At 45.1% G+C, this 27,893-nt stretch overlaps 1 protein-coding gene across 3 annotated transcripts in view; it reads right to left on the bottom strand.

Moving 5' to 3' along the window:
* The window catches only part of CARS1 (cysteinyl-tRNA synthetase 1), a 465,335-nt gene that overhangs the window by 359,130 nt on the left and 78,312 nt on the right, over positions 1 to 27,893 (bottom strand). For all 3 annotated transcript variants that reach the window (XM_085644733.1, XM_085644734.1, XM_085644735.1), the window contains one exon: positions 8,570 to 8,661. In XM_085644733.1, the coding sequence (XP_085500859.1) occupies positions 8,570 to 8,661 (92 nt within the window). The remainder of the gene's footprint in view (positions 1 to 8,569; positions 8,662 to 27,893) is intronic.

Below are 27,893 nucleotides of genomic sequence, written 5' to 3'. Positions count from 1 at the left end.
TCCTTCATACACTGGTTTCATATTTAAGAATGTTGACATTAAGTTTACTGCTTATGCAGATGACATTTTACTTTATATTTCCAATCCGACCACCTCTCTACCTTCACTCTTTTCGTTGTTGCATGAATACTCTCTGGTTTCTGGTTACAAACTTAATATTGATAAGTCTGAGGTTTTACCTCTTAATAAATTTTGCCTTCCTTTCAGGTTTCAGGACTCTGGCTTTGAATGGAAATCTGGTAGTATTAAATGCCTTGGTATACTTCATTCCAACACCATTAAAGAAACTATCAAGCTCAACCAAAAAGATATCATTAAGAAGATTTCCTCCATTATAGACACTTGGTCTCCTCTTTTCTTATCCTGGTGGGGAAGGCTTGCCACCATCAAAATGATGCTTCTTCCCATTGTAAATTTTTATCTCTCTATGCTTCCTATCTCCCTTCCACTCTATTTTTTTAAAACAATAAATCGCATTTTTACCTCATTCTTATGGAATAATCGCAAAGCTAGGATCTCCATCTCCCGTCTCCAGCATCCTAAAGATTCAGGTGGTGTTAATTTCCCCAATCTTGCTCGTTTTCATTCTGCCTTTACTTTGAAGCAAATTTGGCCATTTTTATCTGATTCATCTGACCCCCCTTTAACAGCATGGAGTTCCATAGAACTGGCGCAAATTTCACCTTTTTCCTTCAAAACAGCTACTCGCTTATCTCAGCCTCCGCAACGCTTTCTTACTCCTATCTTTAAGCATTCCAGAACACTTGCTCTTTCAGTGTTTCGCTCATCTCTTTCACAGTTAGAGTTTCTTTCCTCAACTCCAATTTGGTACCATAAATCCATAAAGATAAACAATCGAGCACTTTTCTGGAAAGAATGGATTGATAAAGGTATTATCACTTTTAGTCACCTACTAGCTAATGACTCCTTACGAGACTTCTCTGATATTCGTTCTTCCTTTCAACTTTCTAATACGCACTCCTCTCAATATTCCCTGCTTAAAAAATCCTTATCCTTGATTATCTCTCAAGTCGCTTCTCAGTTCCCTACCGACATAAGTTCATCATCATCCCCGCCGGATTTTTCTATTCCTCTCAAGGCTGTGGCTATCTATAAATTACTTTCCTGCCCCCCCCCGTTGAAAAGACCAAATCCAAACTTGAACTTTCCTGGGAAAAAGATCTAGCTCAAGAGTTTCCCCTTCGGGTTTGGAATTCTCTATGGTCTAGGATACATACGGTTTCCCGCTCCGCTAGCACCACACAGACTTTGTATTATTTCTATAATAGACTTTTTTTCACCCCATCAGACTTGCATAATTTCAAATTATCTGATTCCAAAAAATGTTGGTCTTGCTCACATACCAATAGTGATTTTTTCCATATGTTCTTTCATTGTCCGCTGGTTAAATCTCTATGGTCTCGCATTTGGTTAAAATTAAATGAAATATTAGCTACTAACCACTCCTTTGAGAATGTCCACATATTTCTGGGTGGTGCCTCACCCATATGGAATGCTCACTGTAATGCACATAAATTTATAGATCTATATATAGCTATTTCCTTACAGATAATCACTACAAATTGGAAAGACATGTCAAAGATCTCTTATAACGCCTGGTGGAATTTATTATGTCATCATCATAGGCTTGACCGTGCTTTTGCTACCACTGTACCTCTTTTGATCAAAAAAGATTTGTTATGGTTGCCTCTAACTAATTTTCTTTCTCAAAGTGCATGTTGATGTTCAGTTCTTTTTTTTTTTTTAATTGTAGTTGCTTCATATAAACATTTCCTTGCCTATGTTATTTATAGGATACCTTACCTGTATATCGAATATTTCCCCCTCCCCCTCCTTACCTTTCTTTCCCTTGTTTTCCCTTTGCCTTCCCTTGCATATTAAACACAATTTCCTTAAAAAACAAAAAAGCTTTTTCCCTTAGTATATTCTCTAGTTACGTCTGGCATTCCTTAAAACTTTGTAAGAATTCAATTGTTCTCATTATTTATTGCACTGCCTATTTATCCTATTTTGTACTAATGTTTTACTTGGTCTATTATATTCAATAAAGCTTTCTAAACCAAAAAGAATAAAAGACGTATGACTATTGACTCCTTGAGTGATTTATAGACTTGGGTGGGGGGGGGGGGGGCACAAAATGAGGGCTATATAACGTCTGCAGGCAACGGCATTTAAAGCACTAGGCAATAGGAGGTCATCATCAGGACAGTATAGTATGGGGTGTGAACTTAATTAACTGTCAATCCTCCTGCTGAGTAGGGGGGAGAAGTGTTGAGATATACCCTTTAGATGCAACATTCGCACCATGCACACACTGCTGCACATCAAAATAGTGAAGAACTCAACTGGTCTAATTTTTTATAGAAATTAAATAGAGAGGAGATGTTAACCCATGTACCCAAGCATATGTGCCAAAACAAAACTGGCTACTTATTTCCATTAACTTGAATTGTTTTATTAATATACTAATTAGAAATTAAATTAACCAGTGCAATTTCAGTGGCTTAAACTAAGTCACACACTAATTTTACATTTACATGCATTAGTCCCCTAAAAGAAAAAACATTGCCATTTAACATACATTGGCACTTGCGAATGTAAAAAATGAAAAACATTTCCCAAGAGCCTTTAAACCTTAAAGTTGATCCTAATTTTCTCATTGTCCGATTTTCAACTCGAACACCTTTATCAAGGTCTTTACTATTTCTGTTTGACGACTTTTATTGCTTCTGGTGTGAACATTGTCAGACTCCATAAATCATCTATGAAACTTTTTTTAGATTTCTTTTTCTGTCAATCATATTAACATTCTTTCTTCTGTTTAACTGTAGTTTTATTCACATCCTAGCATCACTAAATATAGTAAGTGAACATTATGCGAACAAGATTTTTGTAAAAAACATTTCATTTCAATGCGGTAGCTCATGCCTTTAGGTTGCCAGGTCTGTAATAATTTTACCCAATGAATCTTGCTGCAAATAATGTATTTGCTTCTGCCTCTTCAGACCCAACAGTTCCAGAAAGTGTTCTTTAATTTGACTCATATATTTGAAATCTGAAAATGTGTTGCTACCAGTGACCTTTGATATGTATTCTGCCTATATTTTCTTGGCTTTGGTTGCAATTCCTCCACATCTCCTTTTCTACACAGACACTTAATTGGTATGTGCAAAAAGTGGTATACAAGCAGAACATCCTTTGCTCTGAATTTTTTAGGGAGTTTTACCATCGTTTTCACCTATCAGTTGCACTCAGTTGGCGTTTTATTTCTTGATAAATTGTAGTTTTCCAGCTATTTTTCCCTAGTCTATGAGTATATCCAAAAAAGGGAATTCCTCTGAATTGAATGTATTAAAAAACGTAGTTCTCAGGTGAACTCCATATATTTTTTTATGTTTGCCATCAGCGTTTTTTAACCTCTCCAAATGAGAAGCATGTTATCTATATGACATATGTACATGGTCAGATTGTTTCTCTATTCTTGTTCTATTGAAATATTATCTTCTTCAAACTTCCTTATAAAAATATTTGCAAATATTTGTGCTGCGCAACTCCCCCTGGAAGTTCAATATATATGAAGTAAATGCACTTATACCTTCTTTATGTAAGATTCATGTGGACAATGAAGTTACGTCTGTGTATAAAGCAACGTTCTCTTAAATATGAACTTCAAAAAGCTTGGAAAATGCTTTCTTTTTCAGATATCCATTCACATTCAATAAAAACCTTCAGTATCTGTTTTTTTAATCATTTGCGGGATCATGATCTATAATCTTATTTTTGATCTACAAAGCAAATCTCCATTTCTCCTCAGCTTCATTTATTATATTTGTTTTCTATCGCCAGTACAGTGGTTTTTAAAAGCATATGTACAGATGATTGAATGGTCAACTGCAAAAGGGCAGTTTGCTTGCACCCAAATTCAGGAAATACGAGACTTTAGTACTTTGCAGCAGGTCTTGACTAGGATTAGTAAAACCGAACAGGTGGTTCAGTTAATAATATGTTTCAATGAGTTCTAGCTTCATAGGCCGGTATTTCTGCAGGCACCTACTGGTACAGCAGGAGAATGGATAAGACCGAGATACTCTCCAGATGGAGCACCACTATCCCCATTCAATAAAAATTTCTTTGCATTTGAAATTCATACACGCCCAGGCATTCATTATTGAACATGACAAAGCACACATCAGAATCCGGTACAATGTATTTGGTCTGATAAATAGTCTATAGATGTAGATACAGTGTTATACAGTAGTCCATGTAGTCGATTAGACTCTTGGTTGATCGCCGCTACCAGTCAGGAAGGGACTGGAGCATCCTGATTGACGGTGAGAAACATGCAGTGTCCCTCGACACAGACAATGTTTTAATATATATTAGAACATTGGAATGTTGAGAGCTCCATTGAAAACAATGGAGTGCTCCGGGCTTATAATGGCTGGTATAAGCCCGGAGCTCCAACATTCCAATGTTTCTTTGTTCACAGTTCTGGCTGTGAACAAAGGCTTCAGGGAGCCTGAGGGGATTTGAATCCCCTCGCGCTCCCTGAAGGCTTCGTTTTATTTATTAGAACATTCTGCCCTCTAGTAGCAGAATGTTCTAATAGCCTTATAGCACTTCGTAGCAGGGCTATACAGGCTTTTAAAGTCCCTCTGCTTTGTTAAAGTCCCTCGCCTTCGGCTCGGGCCTTTAACGATGCAGTGGGCCTTTAATAGCCGGTATTGCCCGCTACGGCGGGCTATAAGGCTATATTAAGGATATCCAAGTAGGAGTAGTCGAGGTCGCGCACATACTGGAGACGTTCACGGCTGCCTCAGTGTAGGGGTCAACTGGGCAAAAACACGCTTGTTCTCATTACTCCACGATTGCACCATGCATAATATAGTGATCCATGACCACAAGATCAAGTGGAAACACTCCACATTCCAATAACTAGGCGTTAAAATGTATCACACCAGCCAGGACTTGCTTGACGGTAATGTGGTGAAGGTGATATGTTGTCTCAGGCCTTAAAATGAGCTCTGGCGTGGACTCCACTGATGGTGCAAGGCTGACTCGCCCTCTCCAAAATGGATATGTTGCCAAGATTCCCTTACTATTTTGTCAACTTGCTGATCCAGGTTTCCTGCGATAGGTTCAGTACACTGAACACCATGCTGAGTGAACTAATCTGGAACAATGGGTGGTGTAGAGGAATATAGCATGGTACAACGAATGCAATCACATTGCGTTCCTTAACAACGCGGTCATTAGAACACAATGCCATTACAACGCTAGTCATTACATCGACTTGCAGTAGATGGCGCTCTAACATTAGGAATATTATAATTTACTATTCCAACTCAAGCCTACACAACAGTAGGGAAGGTGTTGGAATAGTAAATTATACAATTCCTTATGTTAGAGAGCGATCTACTGCAAGTCGATGTAATGATTTGCGTAATAATGGCATTGTGTTCTAACAACGCGGTCGTTGTAACGAACCACGCTGTAAAGGTATCGCGGTCTAATGACTGAGTAGTAAACGTTGTTTTCCGTGTACAGTTGCACTGACAAAGCTGTAGCTCTCCACAGAGCACTGGGGTATGGGGCCCAGATATTTAAGCATTACGACCTGGCGGCACAGCTCAAGTGGCCCGATCTATGGTTGGCAAGACGCAACCTGCCTGAACTGGGTGGCGGTGCAAGGGCAGGGAGACCCAACTGTCATCCAAGAACTATTCCTCCAAAATCAGACCTACTAAAGCCTGCAAGTAAGCTACTAAAGCCCTAAACAAAGAATTAAACGATTACATGGATTCTAACAATCTACTCGACAGTACTCAACATGGCTTTCACTTCAGCCATTCTACTGAGTCTGCACTAATCATGGCCACAGAGGAACTCCGCTGGCAAACTGATAGAGGTGGCAGGGCTGTCCTGATCCTGCTTGACCTATCCACCGCGTTAGACACAGTGAATCACTCAGTTCTTACGCAACGGCTGAAGCCAGTCAGGATTCGGGACACCGCTCTTGCCCGCCTCACCTCCTTCCCGACAGGGAGAGAACACAAGGTCTGCTGGGATAACCTTAAGTCAGACAAATTTTACCTTCCTTGCTGAGTCCCACAAGGATCGGCACTTTCGCCCACACTATTCTACATATGTGACTCCGCTGGCCAAACTAGTCAAGGACCATGGCTTCTCGCTTGTATTGTATGCCAACGATACACAAATCATTATTTCCATATCCTCCACGGAAGATGTGCCGTCGGCCAGGTTTCACAGCTGTCTTGTTCACATCATACAATGGATGCACCTTAACTATCTAAAGCTGAACACTAAGAAGACGGAGGTTATGGAGTTTGGCACTGGGCCTCCCATCTGGAACTCTGCCTGGTGACCGGCGGTGGCAGGAGTATGTCCAATGCCAGTGACCAAAATGAGAAACCTGGGCGTGGTAGGTGACACTCAGCTCAGTTTTGCAGGACAGATAAACCAGGTAACCTCTACCTGCTATTTCACCCTAAAGATATTGCAGAAGATTTTACCGTTTCTCCCGATGGAGTTAAGGAAAACGGTTTGTGGTAGCAGTCGTATTGTCTCGGATTGACTACTGCAACGCCCTCCATCTAGGGGTGGAGAAGCGACAACTAATCAAACTGCAAACGCCGCTGCCCGTGCCCTATTAAACATTCCTAAAGACAATCATTTATCTCGGGCTATTAGAAAACTTCACTGGTTTCCAGTCAAGGAGCGGATTGAATTCAAGACTCTATGTCTGGTTCACATAACCTTGTATGGAGGTGGACCCATGGAATATCATAAACTATTCCAATGGTACACACCCGGACGCTCTCTGAGGTCAGCAAAGCAAACACTGGTTAATGTCCCGAAAGTCAAGAAGACAAAATGGGGAGGCAGATACCGCTCCCATCTCGCTGCCAAGCTATGGAACAAGTTGCCACTGAACATTAGATCCCAACCTGTCTATACAGAATTCCAAGCCTTACTGAAAACCTGGCTCTTTCCCACTCAGCAGCAACCTGCTTTTTCTTGGGCTTTCTCATTTCTCTGCTATTCCAGCGCCAAGATGCCTCGGCAATCAAGCGCTTTATAAATCTTTTACTTACTTACTTACTAAAGATGGCTCATAGCTGTTATCGCAGCCCACTCCGAATCTCCCCTGAGGTACTGCTTCATGCTCTTGTGATCAAACTTCAATGTTCTCACACATTCCAGCAAGTCACATGGTGGAATGCCACGGAGGAATGGGAGGGAGCAAGAACACACACCATGTGGGACTTATTTCAGGATAAAGCCCTGTACATTTTGATCTCTCAACTGAACAAACTGGTCTACCACCAGGGCAGTTCTAAATACACCAGCTCTTGGCTGCAATGCTGAAGCGCCTTGGGGGAATCACACACACTGAACCATCCTCTCACCCATAACTCCAGGCCCTGTTTGGCCTGGGAACTGACCGTAAACTTCTGTCCTGGATTACTAAAGCCATCCCTACCAGATTCTCAGATACTCTGGTCGCACTACACCAGCAGTGGGAACCAGACCTGAGATGACCACTATCATAAAAAGAGGGGGCCAAAGCGCTCAGGTACCTATGCAAGGTCTCTTGCAATGTGCATTTTAAAACATACAATACACACACAATACTAACCTACCTGACCCCAGCCCAGACTTTATGAATCCATCCCACAGCGCCATTAGACTGCCCCCGCTGCCACACCTCACAAGTGGATGATATAATACATGTTTTGTTAGTGCACTACCGTCCAAACTTTCCAATTCTCTCTGACATCCCTGGCTGCAGTGATTTGAATACCATTGAAGGCTGCATACGGGGGACTTTACAAGCTAAGGAAACACGGGGGCTGTGACAAATCGTTTCCTTAATCTAGGCCTACTACTAACCAGGCACACAATTAAAATACGATGGAAGGAGTCGTCCTTACCTGGGGGTCGCACAGTGCCAGGACATAGTGATCCAATGGGCAGAGACAGAGACTGTATATCTGTACCATGATGAGGCGAGAGGCCTCCGCAAATGCCCCACTGTGTCTGCATGGGACGACCCAATCCTAACTCTCAGAAGTAACAAAATACGACGCCAGACTGCCATAGTCTGGCCTATTAACCCCCCCCCCCCTCCAACTGCATTCACTGCAGTTTAATGGCACTTGGCTCGAACTCATAGCCTCCTACAGAAGACACAATAGGCCTTGCGGCTACAGGCCCAAAGACGACCAACCCCGAACCCCGTCACGATCTCGCTTCACGTCTTGCGTATACAACACATGGATTGTTACTGTTATCTTTGCAAGTGCGTCTCTGCCTACACTGGGCTGTTTTGGGCAGCTATTGTACTACTCGATGTAAGGACTCGCAACATATGCCTGAAAATGCACTGATGCTCTGTTTATGTACAACTGAATATTCAACAAAAAGTAGTTAAAAATAAATGTTGTACAGCAGTCTAAGTAATTTAAGCTCATTTTTACAAAGAAAAGAAAAAAAATCTGCAGTGACCTATGGATCTACTATGTACCTTACTCCTGGTGAGACTGTTGTACAAGCGAAGTTCTTTTTGTTCTTTTCTATCAGGAGGACTCCACTGTGGCTGCACTCGCCTTGATTTATCTAAAAGAAAAAAGATAGAAAAAATAATTAACACTTCATGGGCTATACTTTTTGAGGCACCGTCTGCAGTTCAATGACTATTTAAATATTGCATTCTTTTTATATCATGGTTGCATATTTCTAGACATCAGGAACGAGAATACTGAAACAAGGTTCCATATTGTCCACACAATTGTGTAATCAAACAACCACAATAAGATGTACTCATCTTGGTGTCATTAGACCTTAAACGGTTTCATGTAATGGCTAAACGTTTTACACCATTGTGGAAGCAATTTTACAACATGCAGACAATGGTCTGCAACACGTGGTCACCTCTCAAACTTTAATCTGGAAAAAATATGCATCCAACGATACCCTTTACAGTTAGTTATTTCTCCACCTTCAGGGCAGGATTCTCTGTATCTACAAACTTACGTAGAGCAACAAGCGTTGCAGGGGAACCATTACCAAGGGTTTTTTTGTTCAATGGATCACATTCATAGACCTTTCTGTATACAGACGATATGTTACTTTTTTACAGCTAAAGTGCGCAGATATAGAGGGAGCCATTGGGGCACTCAAGCAATTTGGCAGGCTGCCCAAGGTGAACTGGGGCATATTTATTGCTTATCTACTAAATGCTACCAACATGGGGCCTATACCTCCCAGAGATCGGGGCCAAAATCAAATATTTGGGGAGCACATTTTTCAGACCAAGGATCAGCTGCTCAACAGTTATACTAAAGTAGCTACATGTTCCCTACAACAATGATTAATTTCTGGCTTACATTTCCCTTGTCTGTGATGGGTAAAATAGCACTTTCAAAAATGTTGTACTACAACAGTTATATTTCGTTGCTGCTATCCCCATTCAGCTACCCAGTGTTAATTTTAAGGAGATGGATAGCTTGCTCCGAACTCTGAGAAGGGGAAGCGGCGAAAAATTGCACTGACTTAACTCAGACTTCCATCACATGAAGGAGAGATGGCGGTACCTGACATGGAACTGTTCTACATAGCAGCACAACTGCAGTGGGCAGCAGGATGGAGAGACATGCATCGGGGTGATTCAGAACCGCAGAAGTTGGAAGTCCTCTCCAAAGGCACTATACCAGACCTATTAATTAACCCATTTGAGAAAGGGTGGTTTGGTGAGAAGGGACTCCTGGCTGGGACACTGAGTTTTGAGGCAAGGTAGGCAGGTGTTCCCGTGTGGAGGGCTTTGTGAGTGAGACAAGCAGTTCTGAAGCTGCATTTGGCTTCCACCTGGATCCATTTCAGTTCTTTCAGGGTGGGGGAGATGTGGTCATAATTTATTTTATAAACAACCGCAATGGACCGCACTCCGCTAGCTCCTCCTCCGGGTCGCCCCAAGGGAAGCTGGTACATAAAGTTCTTGAGTGGTTCACCCCAGTGGGTGCAAGTAAGTACTTGTTGAACTTATGATCTCTGATGGAGTTCTTGAGTGGTTCACCCCAGTGGGTGCAAGTAAGTACTTGTTGAACTGATGATCTCTAGACCCGATACATGTCCCGGGTTTTAAAATATCGCCCGAGACATGGCTTATTTTATCATGTGACCATTCTGGCTGCTGCATTGAGAGTGTTTCTGAGGGGAGCAAGGTGGGAGTCAGCAGCCCCTGTCAGGGTGGCGTTACTGTTGTCTAATCTAGACAGCACTAGAGCTTGCGTGGCGGACTTGAGAGTAGGGTTTGATTTTATTTAGCAGTTTCGACATGTGTGCTATGCATCCTGCCTTGTGGACTAAAAGGCCTACATATGGATGACATTGATATTTAAAGGCAGGTTTTCGCCTGTTAAAGTGGTTTCACAGGCTAGAATTGCTGCCTTTACAATTCTAGTCAGGAAACTCTGACGCCATGTTTTGCACGCTCACTGTAGCAGATGGCACAATAGGTGCTGTAGTCCACAAATGAAAATTAACTTGCATGCCCTGGGTACACTTTGTATCATTTCGGTAAGTTAAATATATCAATTAGGAATATGCCAATTCAACCATGTTTAAAGGGGGAGCACAAGCACTTTAGCACTGGATTACATGGTGCATACAGTCCTAACTCCAGCAAAATTATAGGGCCCAGCAAAAGGTGGAAAAAATGTGGGGACCAAAGAAAAATGGTGGATTTCCTGCAATTTCCATAATAATTTTTGACCCGAGGCCGACCCCACCCCCTCATCAAATGAAGCAGCAGGCTAAATACGGTTGACTGTTTTTCCAGTTTCACGTTTGCCAAAGGTCTCTTTGAAGCATCCTTACCCCACTTGTGCTTTACAAAAAACACAATTAAAATAAAAATGCATTAAAATGTAGCTGTTTCTGCCTAACCCGGTGTCCCTCCCAGAATGGAATGGCCAACTTTAAATGAATTTGAAGTATGTGTATCAACAAGTCTTATGGAAAACCAAAAACCTGCTATGAAAAATTACTTTCATATATGACCACAGTGAATGGAGTGTTTTTTACATACATTAGTTTAGGCTATATCAATTAAAGAAGATGGTTTTCAAGGTTGTGCTACACCACCATATGGAAAAGATATGTAGTATATGAGGTTGAATTATGCGAAGTCTCTGGTCTCAAGGTACTTGGTGAGCATATACATGGGTCAAGATTTTTGCAGTGCTCCAACTGTGCAGTTTGTCTTGGGAAATGTGCCTTTCAGCCACGTGAATGTATATTGGGAGTGCTTCAAATCTGGGTACTGCGTTCAATGTTTTTAAAATATCTATAATAAAAAAGATTTTACGCTGCAGTCCGCACCCAACATGCTAAGGTAGTCACAATATGTCTAATACTGAAAGCGGCTCTAGCTTACTTTCACTGCATACACAAGATGCAATAACTTCATTATCTTCTTGCACCAGCATGCACACAGTTCATGACTAGAGTAGTGTGCAGGTACATTCAGCGAAACTATATATTGCACTGTTTCAAGACACTATGGCAGCACGTCCCATACCATAGATGATGCTGTACAGAGAAAGCAATCAGGTTAAAAACAGAGGAGGGTGGGGGGGTGGAAGAGAGAGAGAGAGAGAGAGAGAAAGAGAGAGAGAGAGATATAAGGAGAGAGAAAGATATAAGGAGAGAGAGAGAGAGAGAGAGAGAGAGAGAGAGAGAGAGAGAGAGATATATAAGGAGAGAGAGAGAGAGAGAGAGAGAGAGAGAGAGAGAGAGAGAGAGAGAGAGAGTCTCTCATGTAGGATGCAATAAGCTTAGAGCATCCTGGAGGATTTTAGAAATGCTGACTAAGTTATCTTGTTTGACTAACTGACTGCACCAATTAGGAGCTATGTCAAAGGCACTGCAAAAACAAGCCTGATAAGAAAAGTAGAAATGCTGCTTGTATTAATTTTCCAATCTTCTAAGATAGTGTGGGTGGCCATCCTAAATAAGATTATCTTGGAGTATTCAAATGTGATATGTTGAAGGAGGTTATGGAGTTTCTGAAGGCCCTGGCAGTGCGACCCGTGTGTTGGCACCAGAGCAAGACGGAAATAGCAGCAGAGCTCACATCAACCTTTCTAATCACTCTCCAGTGCCAATACAACTCATTGGCCCATGTTTCCTCCCTCATTCACATCCACATCTGCCCAAATGTGAGTACCTCTGCTTTGGGTCAGCAACCAAAGCAGATACACTACGAAACGCCATGTTTAAGCACCAAGACAAACTCTCAAGCTCCACAGATTACTCGACACACTAGGAAATAAAGAAACAGCTGTCATTGTATAAACCATTGAATTTGATAGAATTAAATGATTTAGTACTTGTGTGCTGTCCTTTTGGATATCCTATTGATTTGATTCCAGCCAAAAATGAATACATTGTTCCCTGCCACAGCATATGATGTTTGCAGTCCGATTACATTTTTGTTTCCACATGTCACATTTCCTTTAATGCTAACACATACAATAGCATCAACATTATTTAATACATCTACTTTGGATTCCCGATGATACTGAAAATTATAGACTCATCTTTAAAGTTTCACTTTTGACAAAACCTGATAGAAAAAGTAGCAAGCCAGCAGATACAGCGATTTAGTGAAAACCAAGATACACTACATTCATGTCTGGCAGGGTCGCATCCCAAGTAAATTGAAAACATTCTCTGCACAAAGGGGTCCTGGTGCTGCTGAATCTATCAATGGCATTTGGAACCAAGGACCTCTCTATTCTGATCAATTCCATGTGGGTGGCAATCTCTGGAACAGAGCTAAACTAGTTGAAGGTTTCCTATTGTATGGTGCTGGTTTCTCAGCTCCCATTGAGGTTTACCCCTTGCACAGTGAGCTGTAGGGTACCAGAGGAATCAATGTTATCACCTACTTTATTTAACCCGTATGAGAGTTCACTTATGAACTAATCTAAACATCTGGGTTCAACCCACTTACGTATGTAGGCGTAGCCCAGCTTTTCTTAACAGTTGAATCAGATATAGAAATCGACATCTCTACTTCTGGGCTCGAGAATTTTTAGAGACCACTATGCCGAGTAAAAAAAAAAGCAGAGGACTTGAGAGTTAAATTTGACTCAGAACACCTATTAAATCCTCAATATTATTGATGTTGTCTAGTCTTGTTTCTTTCCAACGCAAACGCCAAAACATCGTCACATCTTCTCACGTGAGGTTATTATTATGAATATATTGGTCTCTGCTTAAGTGAACTACTGCAATACCATAAATCCACAACTACTTAGGAAGGCAATTCACGAGCTGTAACGTGTGAACAATGCTCATCTCTTGGTGAAAAAGGTATTCCGACTTTAAATTACCCGTGCTAGATTGCTTGCACTGGTTGCCAGTTGCCTAAAGGATAACATTTAAATCTCGAAGCAGTCTAAAATGATAAAATGATACCATGACTCCAATACCATCAGATTTTAAAATGTATCTTCTGACTCGCAGACCGTAACTCCCCTACGAACCACTATTCACCTTGAATGTAATCGGTTAAAATTGTATCGACTAAACTATACCTCGCTCTATAGTTTACTGCTACATTTAAAAAAACAAGCAGTGGCAAAGCCAAAAGGTCTTGCCTATGCGAGATCTATTGGCTTTGTTAAAGTTTTTGCCACGTTGTACAGCAGAAAAGACCAATGAATTAACAGAGGGGGCTGAAAGCCAAGTTATGCAAGTATATTATACATATCATTTTGGTAAAAGCATGCGTCTTTGCTAACGCCAGAGCTAAAAAAAAAAAAAAAAGCACTATAACACAGTTAACACTGGGAGCATCATATTGCTTTTCTTCCTTCACTTTTAGGTATGTTGCACAACCTGGCTTAAAAAAAAACACATTAACACATCCAAATAGCTCTCACGCATAAGAAAGTTATTTGGGTTTTTCAATGTTTTGTTTTTGGTGCGTGGTGGGACGAGAGATATGCCTATGGTGATATAAAAGGTCCTAAGCATAAGAAGCCGGTAAATCACTGTTGGACAATTATGGCGGCGCAATGACGGACTATGGTGATTAAAAAAGGCATCACGCACAATGTGGCCAGAAGATCACTTTTGTATAGCAGAGCCAGTGAGGCCCTATCTGCATTGGGTGGTTTAACGGTACCAGGCAAAAAGAGGTCCGTAGATGACGGTTACATAGCCAAGGCTGGTGCAGGGATGTTTGAAGAGGCCAGTAGATCACTGTTGAATGTTATCTGAGTAGGGTGATATAAAAGACACCAGGCAAGGAGAGTATGGCAGATCATCACTGTTATACAGCCACGCCCAGAGTGGTGAAGTCTGCCTTTGGTGGTATGATTGGTACCAGATAAAAGGAGGATAGCGGAGTACTGCTATACAGCCATGCAGTGAGGTCTGACTATGGTTGAAAAAAACAAAGGTCTAAGGGAGGCCACTGTGGTCCTCGGGTAGCCTGGGCTACTATTGTTTTAGTATCAGCGTTAGTCAGGTGGAACAATTCAAAAGTCAATTCAAACAAGCATTGGCATAGCCAGGTCTCGCCTTTGGGACCTTATAAGTGTTTAGCCATGCAACAGTTAATGTTGATGCAGTAAGGATATTGTGCTGCATAACTAAATACTCATAAGGTCCCAAAGGCAAGACCTATTGGCTATGCCAATGCTTGTTTAACATTGGCACAGGGGTGCACATTCTATGTGGCCATATAATTGTAATACTTTTGATGGTAGCCATGAAATTCAAAAAACAAACTTTAGCTTCTGGAAGTCACTGTAGTGAGGCAAACTTGTTAGGTTCTGTACTATTTGCATGTTTTGCCCAGGATGTCTAAACTCACCACATTATGATTGGAACCATCAGTTCAACATTTACTAGAATTTAATTAATGACGTGTCCATAAGATTACACAGTTTTTAGTTATAAAATACCATTCTTTGGATGACATGAGTTAAGGGTTTCTAAATCTTTAAACACACTTTCCAGTAGTAATTGTTGATTTCAAGCCAACGAAAACTACTCTAGAATGTCACATTTATGTGCTGTGTTTGTGTTTGGGTACAGATCTTAAAAGCCTTGCACATGCAATAATGGGGGCACCCACTATGGGAAATAGTAAATGGAAATATGCATTCTTTTAGTAATGTGTCTAGCAGATGTAGCTCTGCCAATAATGGGATTCATATGTTATTAGGACCGCCATCCGTATTATAGGCCATTAGAGAAGGCTAATATTGGTAACACTGTTCAGTCAGACAAACAATAATAAAAGTTATGAGCTCGCTTATTGGGTGAAAATAAAATGTTCTATTTAATGTACATAAAAGTAAAACCAGTATAAGTGTAGAGAATGAGACTTCAGTTTAGCAAGACAGAGGTCACAGTCCAGATAAGAGCTCTGACTGAGCTCCCGTACTGCATAAATGGAAGGAGCAACATAGACAAGCTAGTTTCACTAATTGGAGCATCAGCCTAACTTGCAAGGTGTTCCCCAGAAAACGTGTGTGAGATTTAATTTCTCACCAACCAACAAGACAGCTAAAGAAATTAATGATTTAAGGTCCAAACATGGTTTAAGTGGTTCGATAATATCTTCATTGTGAAAATAAGACAAAATGAAGAAAATGCATAAGGGAAAAATGGAAATGGAAATCGTAAAGAAGGTTTGAATTACAAATATACAAAATGTCGAAAGCCAACAATCAGAATGGTCAGGTAAAAAAGTAGCCATTAGAAGGGAGCAGTGCTCCAAGTGGATTCACTGGTGAGCATCAGCCCTCACAGAGGCTGGCGGGGTAGGGTAAAGTCAACAGTTGGATTGATGCGCAATGTTCCTCTCTGGATAATGTTGTGTTTTCTAAAAGACATTTTAAGGTGGATCGATGCAGACTCATCATGGTGAACCCAATCCACATGGAAGGCATTCCAAAAGCTCCCCACAATTAACACACATCCGCAGCTTTCATATGAGATCGCTGGTCAACTAAGAAATCTCAAACTGGTCAGCAGCTCCCTCTGTTAAATCTATGCTCTCTTTCAGGTGTGGGGGATCATGGACATGTTTAGGACACAATACAGAACATTTTCTCTTCACTCCTTATGTGTTACCAATTTAAGTCATCTTTAGGCTTATATTTTTCCAATCCCCGTGACCTCCTGTTTTCGACAGCAATTAGTGATAAGACGTTCCCTAATAATTATGGCGATGGGTACCATGAGCGTTCGGTAAGGTCCACGGCCATGTGCACATTCAGGATTACCAATCCAGCACCAGTGGCAATGAACTTCACAAGGAAATGCATATGGTGGACAAACACAAACTTCATAAGGAAATGCATGTGATGGACAAACACAAACTTCACAAGTAAATGTATATAGTGGACAAACAGAGGGTACTTTACTATACTGGTAGGTGGGTCACTTAGATGCCTAAACCTACCCGCCACCTCCTCCCCAAGTTCATGCGTGTGTCCGAGTGCGATTACTTTGCTCCACAGCACAGGCACCACCACAGTGAGTGGGTTGAGCTGCCTCTAATCTCTGTACTTTTGCATGCATTGTCTTTTAATTTCCTTTGGAACATTTTAGAAAATATGCTTCCAAATTATGTACACCAAGCCATTTTTCATTTTAAGATACCAAAAATGGTTCAAATCACAAAAGGACCAACTCACATAGCGTTGTGCACATCACATCGCTGCCAAGTGGCACAATGACAAGTGTGACACCCTCAGCTAGTGCTGATTTTTAAGCCAACTATATTTTGCAAGCTGGGAGTTTATAGCCCATAGGTATAAAGTAAAAAATACAACTCCCATGTTCCATAATGCACAGTGCTATTGGCCAAAAATCTAGGACACTCTAGCGGTGTGACACAAACACAGGACCACTCGGCACCCGCAGCACCCAAGTATAACCTGAGGGCAGAAAATGAAATATTTTGAAATTGTAAATTCTAAATCATGATTCAAACAATCCAGAATGGTGAACTTTTACATTCACAAAGTACCATTATGAAAATGAAATTCTACAGTATTACTGTATAGCCACAATCACTAGCTAATAGATAAGGGCTGAGTTTTGGGCATTTTAGAAGGCTACACTTCAAAAGTTGGTAAGAAAACTCACATAGATGTGAGTTTGTGGGTAGTCACACACATCTTACTGATTGTTTCCCACCTTAGAAATTTCCAGTCAAAGGAAAATATTTCCCGTGGACATATGCAATGAGTTTCTGTCCAGCAAACAAATATGTTCCCTGTGAGAGAAACAAATACATGTGCAAAGGTGCATTTGTGTTAGATTTTCAAATGCAAATGTTTACACCTAGTGGCAATTTTTCAGGATTAAAATTATGCTCCGCAATACTACAGAAAGCCTGTGACAGTCATACATTTCAGGACAAGCTTTGGGGTGCTTTTGTGAAGCCATAAAAAATTAGAAAGTTAGAAATTTGCTTGAAAGGTGGAAGCAGTTTTCAAATTCTCCTATGCCTTTTTAGGTCTCGCCTGAGCCAGCGCTTTAGCGCTGCTCTCGCGAGAGCTTTTGTAAATGGGGGATCTGGAAGTGCAAACGAGTGCTTTCAGGCCTACAAATACAGTGCATGTGCGCCGGGCGCGTGCACCTTTTGGCAGCCTGCACACCATTTGCTATCACTTTCGCGGCCGCACGGCCGCTTTGATGTTTGATCGCGATCACTTTCATTTTCGCTGCTGCACGGCCGCTTATTCCACATTAGTTAATCACATGAATATCAATACTAAGGAGCTAAGCGTTTTTTAGAGCGTTGTGTTTGTCTTTATTTTATTTTAATCCTGAGTACATTTTGCAGCATTACTTAAATTCTCTATTGTATGCCACCACGGGATTCTTTCCAAAAACTACGAGGGTGGTCTTAAATCTCTACTCGTCTCCTTGCAAACTGCAAGGCATTGGGCGCCTGCACGCTCGCTTTTGACAGCTGTGCCCAGCCTTCCGTTTCGCTCTACTCGAACAGAGGTTTTCATCAAGAGCAGAGGTGAGTCTCTGTCTGGCACCGGCCCATCCTTTCAAAGAAACACTTTATTTTGAATATGTGTCATTCGGTATGACTGATTCCCTTTCCCCCGAGTTTATTTATTCTCTAGATGTAAAGATTCATCGGAGCCGAGAGGCCCGTGTCCATTAATCCGGTAATTCCACTTGACATGCCACATTAGTAGCTGCTGTATTTACACGCTGTCATTGCTTTTTTAAAATTGCATTTTTCTAAATTTATCACAATACCCTTGTTGTTTGAGGCATGTTTCACAGCAGCTTACACTGCTGTGCAACACAAAAAAAAAAACCTAACAAGCATTTGCAATAGCTAAAAGTGGTGTGGGCAGCCCCATTTGAAAGTAAAAGCGCGCATGGCGCGCTGCACATCGTGCCTGCAGGACCAGAAACTCGCTTAAACAAGCATTTGCAACGCAATAGGTCTCGCATTTGTGAGAGTTTAAGCTATTGGCATTGTAAATAATAATGCATTTTATTTATGTTTTAAAAATCAACAAGTAAATAAAAGGCATGGTCATTTACAATGCCAATAGCTCAAACTCTAGTAAATGCGAGACCTATTGCATTGAAAATGCTTGTTGTATTCGGACCCACAGTTGCACATTTACATTTTCAAAGAGCGTTTTTCCCTCGCTAAATGTATATTTGGGACCCACAGTTGCACATTTACATTTTCAAAGAGCGTTTTTCCCCCGCCAAATGTATATTTGGGTGTTAAATATGCTTTTTAAATGGAGTTCCGAATTCTTAATAGTTATTACAGTCTATCATTCCAACGGCGAAGTTGCCCTCTGTATTTGTTTTGGTAGTATAAACTCCTGCAAAAACATACCATTTCAGATATTTTTTCGTTGTAAGTGTGAGCTACAGAATGTGTTTAGCAGCTAAAGCTCAGAAAATACAGATTTTTGCAGAGATTTTTTGCTAAATTATTACAAAGATGAACTGGAAGTTACAGTTTTGGGTATTCATTTATTTTCCTTCAGCAAAAAGTTACCTCGGGTTTTTGGCAAATTTTAAAAAGCTAGCTTTGCCAGTGTTAAAAAACTGGCAACAATTAGAACACATTTTTTTAGATGGGAATAATAAAATACCAATTTTCACATTTCTCTTACAATATGTATCTTATTGCCAGCAAATTATTTTACTTGGGGAGTTGAAAAATCTTTGTATCTCAGTATGCAATGAGTCGTTCCCCTGACCCTGAACATAAACTGTACTATAAGGGTATTGTGCAATAGAAGCAGTTATTTATGGCCGCCAAAAATGAAAAGGAAGCAATCAATATGACAGAGAGCTCGCACTTTCATAAACCTATTAGCATTGATCTTGGCCTGTCCTAAATGATTAATTTAAGAATATCATTTCGGCACCAATGACACGCAAAGAGGTATTTGCAGCATAACAGAGAACAGCGTAATACAGCCAGTCCTCATAACTGAAAATAAGATGGAAACAAAAACAATGGAAACAACAAGCATTTGCAATGCAATAGGTCTCGCAATTATAAGAGTTTGAGCTATTGGCATTTTAAAATTACAATTCCTTTTATTTATGTTTTGGTCTTAAAACAAACAAAAGGCATTGTCATTTACAATGTTAGTAGCAGAAACTTGCCTAAAAACAGTGTGTGGAGTGCAGCAGTGTGCGGCGTGCAGCATTGTCCGGCGTGCAGCAGATGTAGGCGGCGTGCAGCAGTGTGCGGCGTGCATCAGTGTGCGTTTAATTTAAGTGTGAATTTAAGCTAATGATTTTTGGTTTTTTAAAGCGCAATATTTGGGCCAAACGCAATGCAGCTGTTTATATGATCACGAGTTGCGTTACAGAGGGATAAAAGAAATATTTTGTTATTAGGCAGATAGTGATTAAGTAATGTGCTTATACCCATAAGAAGTATTGCCGAGCCAAGACACGAACTTTGCTCCCAGGGACAAAGTCTGCAGATGTTCCCCTTAAGCTACATTTTCACTGCCTATTGCCAGGGCCGGCTTTAGGGCAGTGCGACTGGTGCTGCTGCACTGGGCGCTGACATGTGGAGGGGGTGTGCTGTGTTTAGCAATAACTTCTGATTGAAGCGATGAGGGGTACTTTTGCCCTCCCCTCCTCTCCACAGAAGCAAAAGATCAGCACAGCGAGGGGTCTTGAGAGAGTGAGTGAGGTGTGTAGAGAGAGATGTTGCGTGTGAACAGTCCCTGTGTGTGTGTGAGCAGTGCCGGTGTGTGAGAGCAGTGCCGATGTGTGTGTGTGCAGCAGTGTGTGTTTTCGTTTTTCAAACATAAATAAAAGGCATCGTCATTTACAATGCCAATAGCTTAATCTCGCGTAAATGCGAGACCTATTGCATTGCAAATGCTTGTTTTGATAATAGAGTACATTTTTATTAAAGTTAGATGAGAAACATTGTGTACTTTAGTAAGCAGTATTATTTAGAAGTGCTTTTGCTTTTATATTTTTTACATAATTGGGTTCGGTGTATGGAATTTAAAAGAAAAGTGAGACATAATTCTCCGATTTAAAAAAGCAATAAAGACAGTAACCAGCGTGTTCAGGAGAAAAAGACAGGACGGCAGCGCCTGATAAAAGGGGATTTGATAAAAGAGGGGCAATTGTGGAGACGTTGCTGTGGCTGTAGCGAGATCCTGGTATATAGGAAGCAAGGGAGGGGTACAGTGTTATAACCATAATGGAGTGGGACAAGAGAAGGAGGCATGATTTAAGGAAGGAGGCTGAGGGATGGGGAGAAGAGAACGGTTTAAGGAGTAGGAGTCTCAATATTGAGGAGAGGCAGGAGAGGAAGGAACATAAACGAGACCTTTAGTGGTGAGCTGACACCTGTGGAGTACACCGCACACAAATATTGCAGTCTGCATGGATGGCATGGCACACAGTTGCAAGTGCACAGCACAGCAAAACCGAAAACTTTTAACTGTTACACTAAGGTGCCGATCACAATCCGGTAAAAAATTCCCCCGTGCGACTCGTATCGGGTCTTTTTACCGTACGAATCGTACAAGTGCCGTACGAACTGGCAATCACGATTCGCATGGTAAAAAGTCCATACGAACCGCACTGGGAATCATTCCCCACACGTCCTCGGGTCGGAAAATGTGTCCGACACGTCCTCGGACGATTTACCTTACAAACGTGAAAAGCCAAGTCCGACCGAGGAATCACGATCCATCCCGTGCGTCCGAGCGTACAACCGTATGGAAAAAACACCGTCCGCACCGAACACCCATAGCAACCATGGAGACATGTGCCCGCATACGCGCCCAACACTCCCCCCAGCCCCCGTACGTCCGACACGTACCCCCCGTGTATGTATACCTCCACCCGTCTAGGTACACCCCAGTACGTTCCAGTCGAACCCCCACCCCAGTACGTGTCATACCCCCGTCAATGTACACCCCCCCACCCCTGTACGTGTCGTACCCCCGTGTACCCCCACCCCAGTACGTTCCAGTCGTACCCCCACCCCTGGACGTGTCGTACCCCCCGTGTACCTACACCCAAGTACGTTCCAGTCGTACCCCCACCCCAGGACGTGTCGTACCACCGTCAATGTACACCCCCCCACCCCTGTACGTGTCGTACCACCGTCTATGTACACCCCAGTACATTCCAGTCGTACCCCCACCCCAGTACGTGTCATACCCCCCGTGTACCTACACCCCAGTACGTTCCAGTCGTACCCCCACCCCAGTACGTGTCGTACCACCGTCAATGTACACCCCCCACCCCTGTACGTGTCGTACCCCCCGTGTACCTACACCCCAGTACGTTCCAGTCGTACCCCCACCCCAGTACGTGTCGTACCACCGTCAATGTACACCCCCCCACCCCTGTACGTGTCGTCCCCCCGTGTACCCCCACCCCAGTACGTTCCAGTCGTACCCCCACCCCTGGACGTGTCGTACCCCCCGTGTACCTACACCCAAGTACGTTCCAGTCGTACCCCCACCCCAGGACGTGTCGTACCACCGTCAATGTACACCCCCCACCCCAGTACGTGTCGTACCCCCCGTGTACCTACACCCAAGTACGTTCGAGTCGTACCCCCACCCCAGGACGTGTCGTACCCCCCCGTGTACCTACACCCAAGTACGTTCCAGTCGTACCCCCACCCCTGGACGTGTCGTACCCCCCGTGTACCTACACCCAAGTACGTTCGAGTCGTACCCCCACCCCAGGACGTGTCGTACCCCCCGTGTACCTACACCCCAGTACGTTCCAGTCGTACCCCCACCCCAGTACGTGTCGTACCCCCCGTGTACCTACACCCCAGTACGTTCCAGTCGTACCCCCACCCCAGTACGTGTCATACCCCCCGTGTACCTACACCCCAGTACGTTCCAGTCGTACCCCCACCCCAGTACGTGTCGTACCCCCGTGTACCTACACCCCAGTACGTTCCAGTCGTACCCCCACCCCAGTACGTGTCGTACCACCGTCAATGTACACCCCCCCACCCCAGTACGTGTCGTACCCCCCGTGTACCTACACCCAAGTACGTTCGAGTCGTACCCCCACCCCAGGACGTGTCGTACCCCCCGTGTACCTACACCCCAGTACGTTCCAGTCGTACCCCCACCCCAGTACGTGTCGTACCACCGTCAATGTACACCCCCCACCCCTGCACGTGTCGTACCCCCCGTGTACCTACACCCCAGTACGTTCCAGTCGTACCCCCACCCCAGTACGTGTCGTACCACCGTCAATGTACACCCCCCACCCCTGTACGTGTCGTACCCCCCGTGTACCTACACCCAAGTACGTTCCAGTCGTACCCCCACCCCAGTACGTTCCTGGCGCACCCCCAACACAAACTCCTAAGTACGGAGCGCACCCCATGCCCCAACATCACAACCGCATGTACGAGTCTTACAAAGCCACACACAAGGACAAAATCGTACAACCAAATGGCCCATGTACACACCGTACACACGCTCAAAACGCACGTACACAACCAGGACAAAATAAAACAACACAAGAATACACCAGTCGAAAGGCACACAGCCACTAAACATGGCCAACAACCACTTAAATAACACAATCACTGACCTGCAACTGCCAAAAACAAACAGAGGCCCAATACACCACCACTCCTTATAACACACCCACCCAAAATTCAAAAACTGCCACACCCACCCATGGACCAATAAAAAGGGCCCACACACACAAACCATGAGCCTTTCCAACAGACTCACTGCTGCCAGACACCACAGAACCAGACTACAAGCTACACCACACCTTACACTTGCACACCTTCAAACGACCACCCTCACAAACACCCTCTCATCACATTCACACACACACACAACCATCCACACCCCCCCCCCAACATCCACACCCCCCCCCACACCCACACCATCCCCACCCACACCCCTCACCATGCCCACTACCAAGAATCCAAAGTTCAGTCACCGAGAGTTGGAGGTCCTTGTTGATCAAATCCTCAGAGTCGAGCCACAGATCTTTGGAACATTGGTCAGAAGCACCAGCCAGGCAGCCAAAACAGCCATGTGGCAGACCATCGTCGATGCTGTGAATGCTGTTGCGGACACCAGGAGGACCAAGCAGGATTGCCAGAACAGGTGGTACGATCTGCGGAGGAGGGTCAGAGCCAAGAGGCAGGAGGAACACGACCAGGCCAACGCCACCGGAGGAGGGCCCTCCCGCAGAGCCGTACAGTACCATCCCTGGGAGGAGAGGGTGATGGCCATACTGCCGGTGGAGGCAGTTGAAGGAGTAGAAGGACTCCGAGACCCGGGTGAGTACACAAACAACGCACCTCACATGGGGGGAACTGCAACCACAACCAAAATCAATAACAGGCACGCAACCACCACAAGCCATCGCATTACTCAACCACACTCCATGAGCAGGCACATGCCACTGCTGCCACCATGCCCCATGCACCCAGCTGGACAATGTCAAGTCACAGGCCACAGAAGACAACAACACATGACACGGTAACCCGGATGGCGGGAGGCTGGGCACCAAGAATCACATAGTGCGACTCCAAAGCAGACAACAATGCCCTCTGCCCATATGGCCTAGGTCACAGCCAGACAAACACTGTGTCCCAACACAGGAATGACTTGCCAGCAAATGGCGGACGCCTTGCATCAACACATGGGGGTGAAGGCACTGTTTTGCACATGCCAGCAGCTAATGAACAGCCAACAGTGTGAAAGAGTGGCAGCACACACCACCACAGCAGCAGCGCACAGACACACAGCAGACAAAATGGGTGCCTGGAGATCAGAAACAAACTCACATCAACAGGCCAAGGGCCACTCAAAGATCTGCTAACAGTGTGTGCCCAGGAAGCTGGGCCAAGGTGACAGAGGGTGACACACGGAGGGAGGGAGAGGGGGACACAGAGGGAGGGAGAGGGGGACAGAGAGGGAGGGAGAGGGGGACTGAGAGGGAGGGAGACGGACAGAGGGAGGAGGCTGACACACGGAGGGAGGGAGAGGGGGACACAGAGGGTGGGAGAGGGGGACAGAGAGGGAGGGAGAGGGGGACTGAGAGGGAGGGAGAGGGGGACAGAGGGAGGAGGCTGACACACGGAGGGAGGGAGAGGGGGACACAGAGGGAGGGAGAGGGGGACAGAGAGGGAGGGAGAGGGGGACTGAGAGGGAGGGAGACGGACAGAGGGAGGAGGCTGACACACGGAGGGAGGGAGAGGGGGACACAGAGGGAGGGAGAGGGGGACAGAGAGGGAGGGAGAGGGGGACAGAGAGGGAGGGAGAGGGGGACAGAGAGGGAGGGAGACGGACAGAGGGAGGAGGCTGACACACGGAGGGAGGGAGAGGGGGACAGAGAGGGAGGGAGAGGGGGACAGAGAAGGAGGGAGACACAGGGAGAGCAAATCAGTCCTTTGGTGTGTGGGAATGTCTGCTCGTCAGCAGGTGGACTGCGTGCATGTAGACAAGGGTGCCCAGTGCCAGAACCCCCCCTCTTCATCATGGCAAAACGCAGGGCCATGTTACAACCTGTACACGAGCACAAGGACAGCCACCTGCATCATATGAGTGTGTGGATCCACTCCATGTGCACATGTACAGTGCTACAAGGAAGGCGCAAACGCATAGCTCGGCACACATGCACACTCCACTGCTGACTGCAGTCACACTTGACGCAGCAAGTAAGACTGTGCCACACATAGTTAAAGGGGCCAAATTGGTGCCCAAGGGACACACACATGCACAAGTGCACTGTGAGTGGAATGCAAGACAGATCCTAATTCCAAGAGGAAATGTGCCAACTTTGTAACGGATGAAACATGGATGTTGCATGGATCAAAATTAACATTGTCTCTCTCACACACAGGTCAACGTCGTGCTGCACCCCCCAACACTGGGGGGGAACACTCACAGGACCCGGATCTGCAGGAGACCGATCCCACCGGCAGCGACCACTCTCACCACTCTGCGGACGACCCCGACCGACCTGGCCCCTCTGGTGTCCAACCACCTGCAGCACCTGCGTCAGGTACAACCGTGCCAACCACCACCCCCACTCCTGCCACATCCCAGGAGACACCCAGGATCCCTGCCCCAACACCACAATGCAGCCAGGCTCGCCAGGAGGGACACGGTGTCCCGGGCACCCAGGAGGAGGCAGGCGACAACGCCAATGCCACCCCTCAGGGGTCCCGGAGACCCCATGTGCCCACAAGTGCAGGCCAGACGCAAGTGGGCAGGGGTGGTGGGAGTGGAGAGCGGCGGAGGCGCGAGCCTGACCAGTTGGCTGGGGATCCGGTATTTTCACATGTCCGTAACATCCTGGACTCATACCGGCAGGACACCACGGGCATGGCCCAGGTTGTGTCCGTCCTCGAGGGGATCAAGGTCCAGCAGGCCCAGCAACATGCGGAGCTAATAGCCTGTCTACAGCTACACCAACGGAGGATGGAGGACAGACAGGCTCAGCAAGTGACGGCGTCCCAGGGGATTCACGCTGAACTCCGTCGGATGGCCGACACCATGGCCGACCCTCCCTGTGCCAGAAGGCGGAGAACATCACCACCCACAGGGAGGGATCATGAGGAGGAGGAGGAAACATCCGACGGAGCATCCCAGACGTCGTCACGGCCTGCTGCTGAGGTTCCCCGCAGGAAGCCGGGTCGTCCACGGAAAGGACCGTGAGGGTGGCTGCTACATCACCATCTCCCAGGACACCTGGCCTGGCACCTGGCCCACTGGAGCAACAGCATCACAGCATCAAGAGACATTCTCTGCCACATGGCCCTGCTGGTCACTGGCTGACCAATGTTGACAAAGACTGTGGCATGGACTCTGAGGATTTCCAATGGCAAGGACACCAACTCCCCTACTGAACTTTGGATTCCCTAATCCCGGAAAGGCCCTCACTTGGCCCCCCCCCCCCAATAATAAATCACACTATTAAGAGTAGATGCCTGCTGGTAGCATTATTACCTAACATGTGTCTTGTACAGTCTAAACATGCCTGAGTCATCTGTTCACTTCAACCATCCACACCCTGGGGCCTGAGTCTGGCACAGGACACATGGGTCACAGTTTTCTAGGCAAGACAGACATGGAGCACCATACACACCCGTGATGGTCAGAACCAGCTGAGGGGGTGGCCGAACAACCGTGCTGACAGACACATTGAGTACAGCAACAGTCATGCGCAGAGGTCAGGGATCCTGGCCCGTGTCCTGGGGGGCACCCAGGTACGTGTAGACAGGTGGCAGAACCATGTCCTGCAAGCTTGAGTCCGGTGGATGCAGAGAATGGGGTCATGGACAACGTTGGATGCATGGGGATGGCACATGTCACAATACCCACACAGTCATGGACATCATGCCCATTACACAGTCTCAGCACACACACACAGCTTGCATCTTGCCACTCGACACATTGACACATAGCCACAATCAGGGAATACCATGCCAGACATGCAGGATGCACCGTGCCAACACACCAGCATTGACTGAGAAGAGGCACCTTGGAGGCATAGGGACACCTTTAATAGTCATGTGTTTGGGATTGCAGAGGCAACTTGAAGTACACATGAACACATCATGTGGAGTAACATGTGGCTCCAACACTGGCACCCCCCTTCTGCAGCACAAATGCGTGATACCCATGGAACTGGCACACAAGTGTCGGATAATAGCTAAATACCCACAGCTGCTCACGGAGAGCCTGCCATACACCATACATCCGCTGATGTGGAAGTCCCACGCCATGTCAAGACAATGTTAACCGTATGTGTCCGAGGGCAGTGTCACACACATTGATGCCTTCATCACAATCCACCATCCCATCACTGATGACTGACAACCAGGCAGCCCATCTATTCAGGTGTACCCAGCTGCATGTCGTGTCCCATGGGGATGCCACATGTCTGCAGAGGACCCAAACCCCGACCGGGGCAGTGTGCACACATCGTGAACAACTGCCACACCCAATACACCCCAGATGCATCCCTTACCCCATGGAGACTTCCAAACGTGTCCGTGCCTGTAACGCTGAGTCAGCCCACGATGCCATGTCCATGAGGAATAGCAGTGCCACAACAATGCAACCAGCAAACGGCATGCGCAGGTACCTGGGGAAGAGAGACACACAAGAAGTCAGCCACAAGAAGCACAGCCACTTGCATGTGCATTTACTCGACACATGTATGTATGACAACATGCTAGGTCACAATTATGCCTGGGGAAATACTACCATCACTGCCACCATCACTCCAGTGACACACCCACACACACCTCTGACCCACGT

The sequence above is a fragment of the Triturus cristatus genome, chromosome 3_1, assembly GCF_964204655.1.
Source record: "Triturus cristatus chromosome 3_1, aTriCri1.1, whole genome shotgun sequence".
NCBI classification, from domain to species: domain Eukaryota; kingdom Metazoa; phylum Chordata; class Amphibia; order Caudata; family Salamandridae; genus Triturus; species Triturus cristatus.
This window is presented reverse-complemented; position numbering and strand designations above follow the sequence as displayed.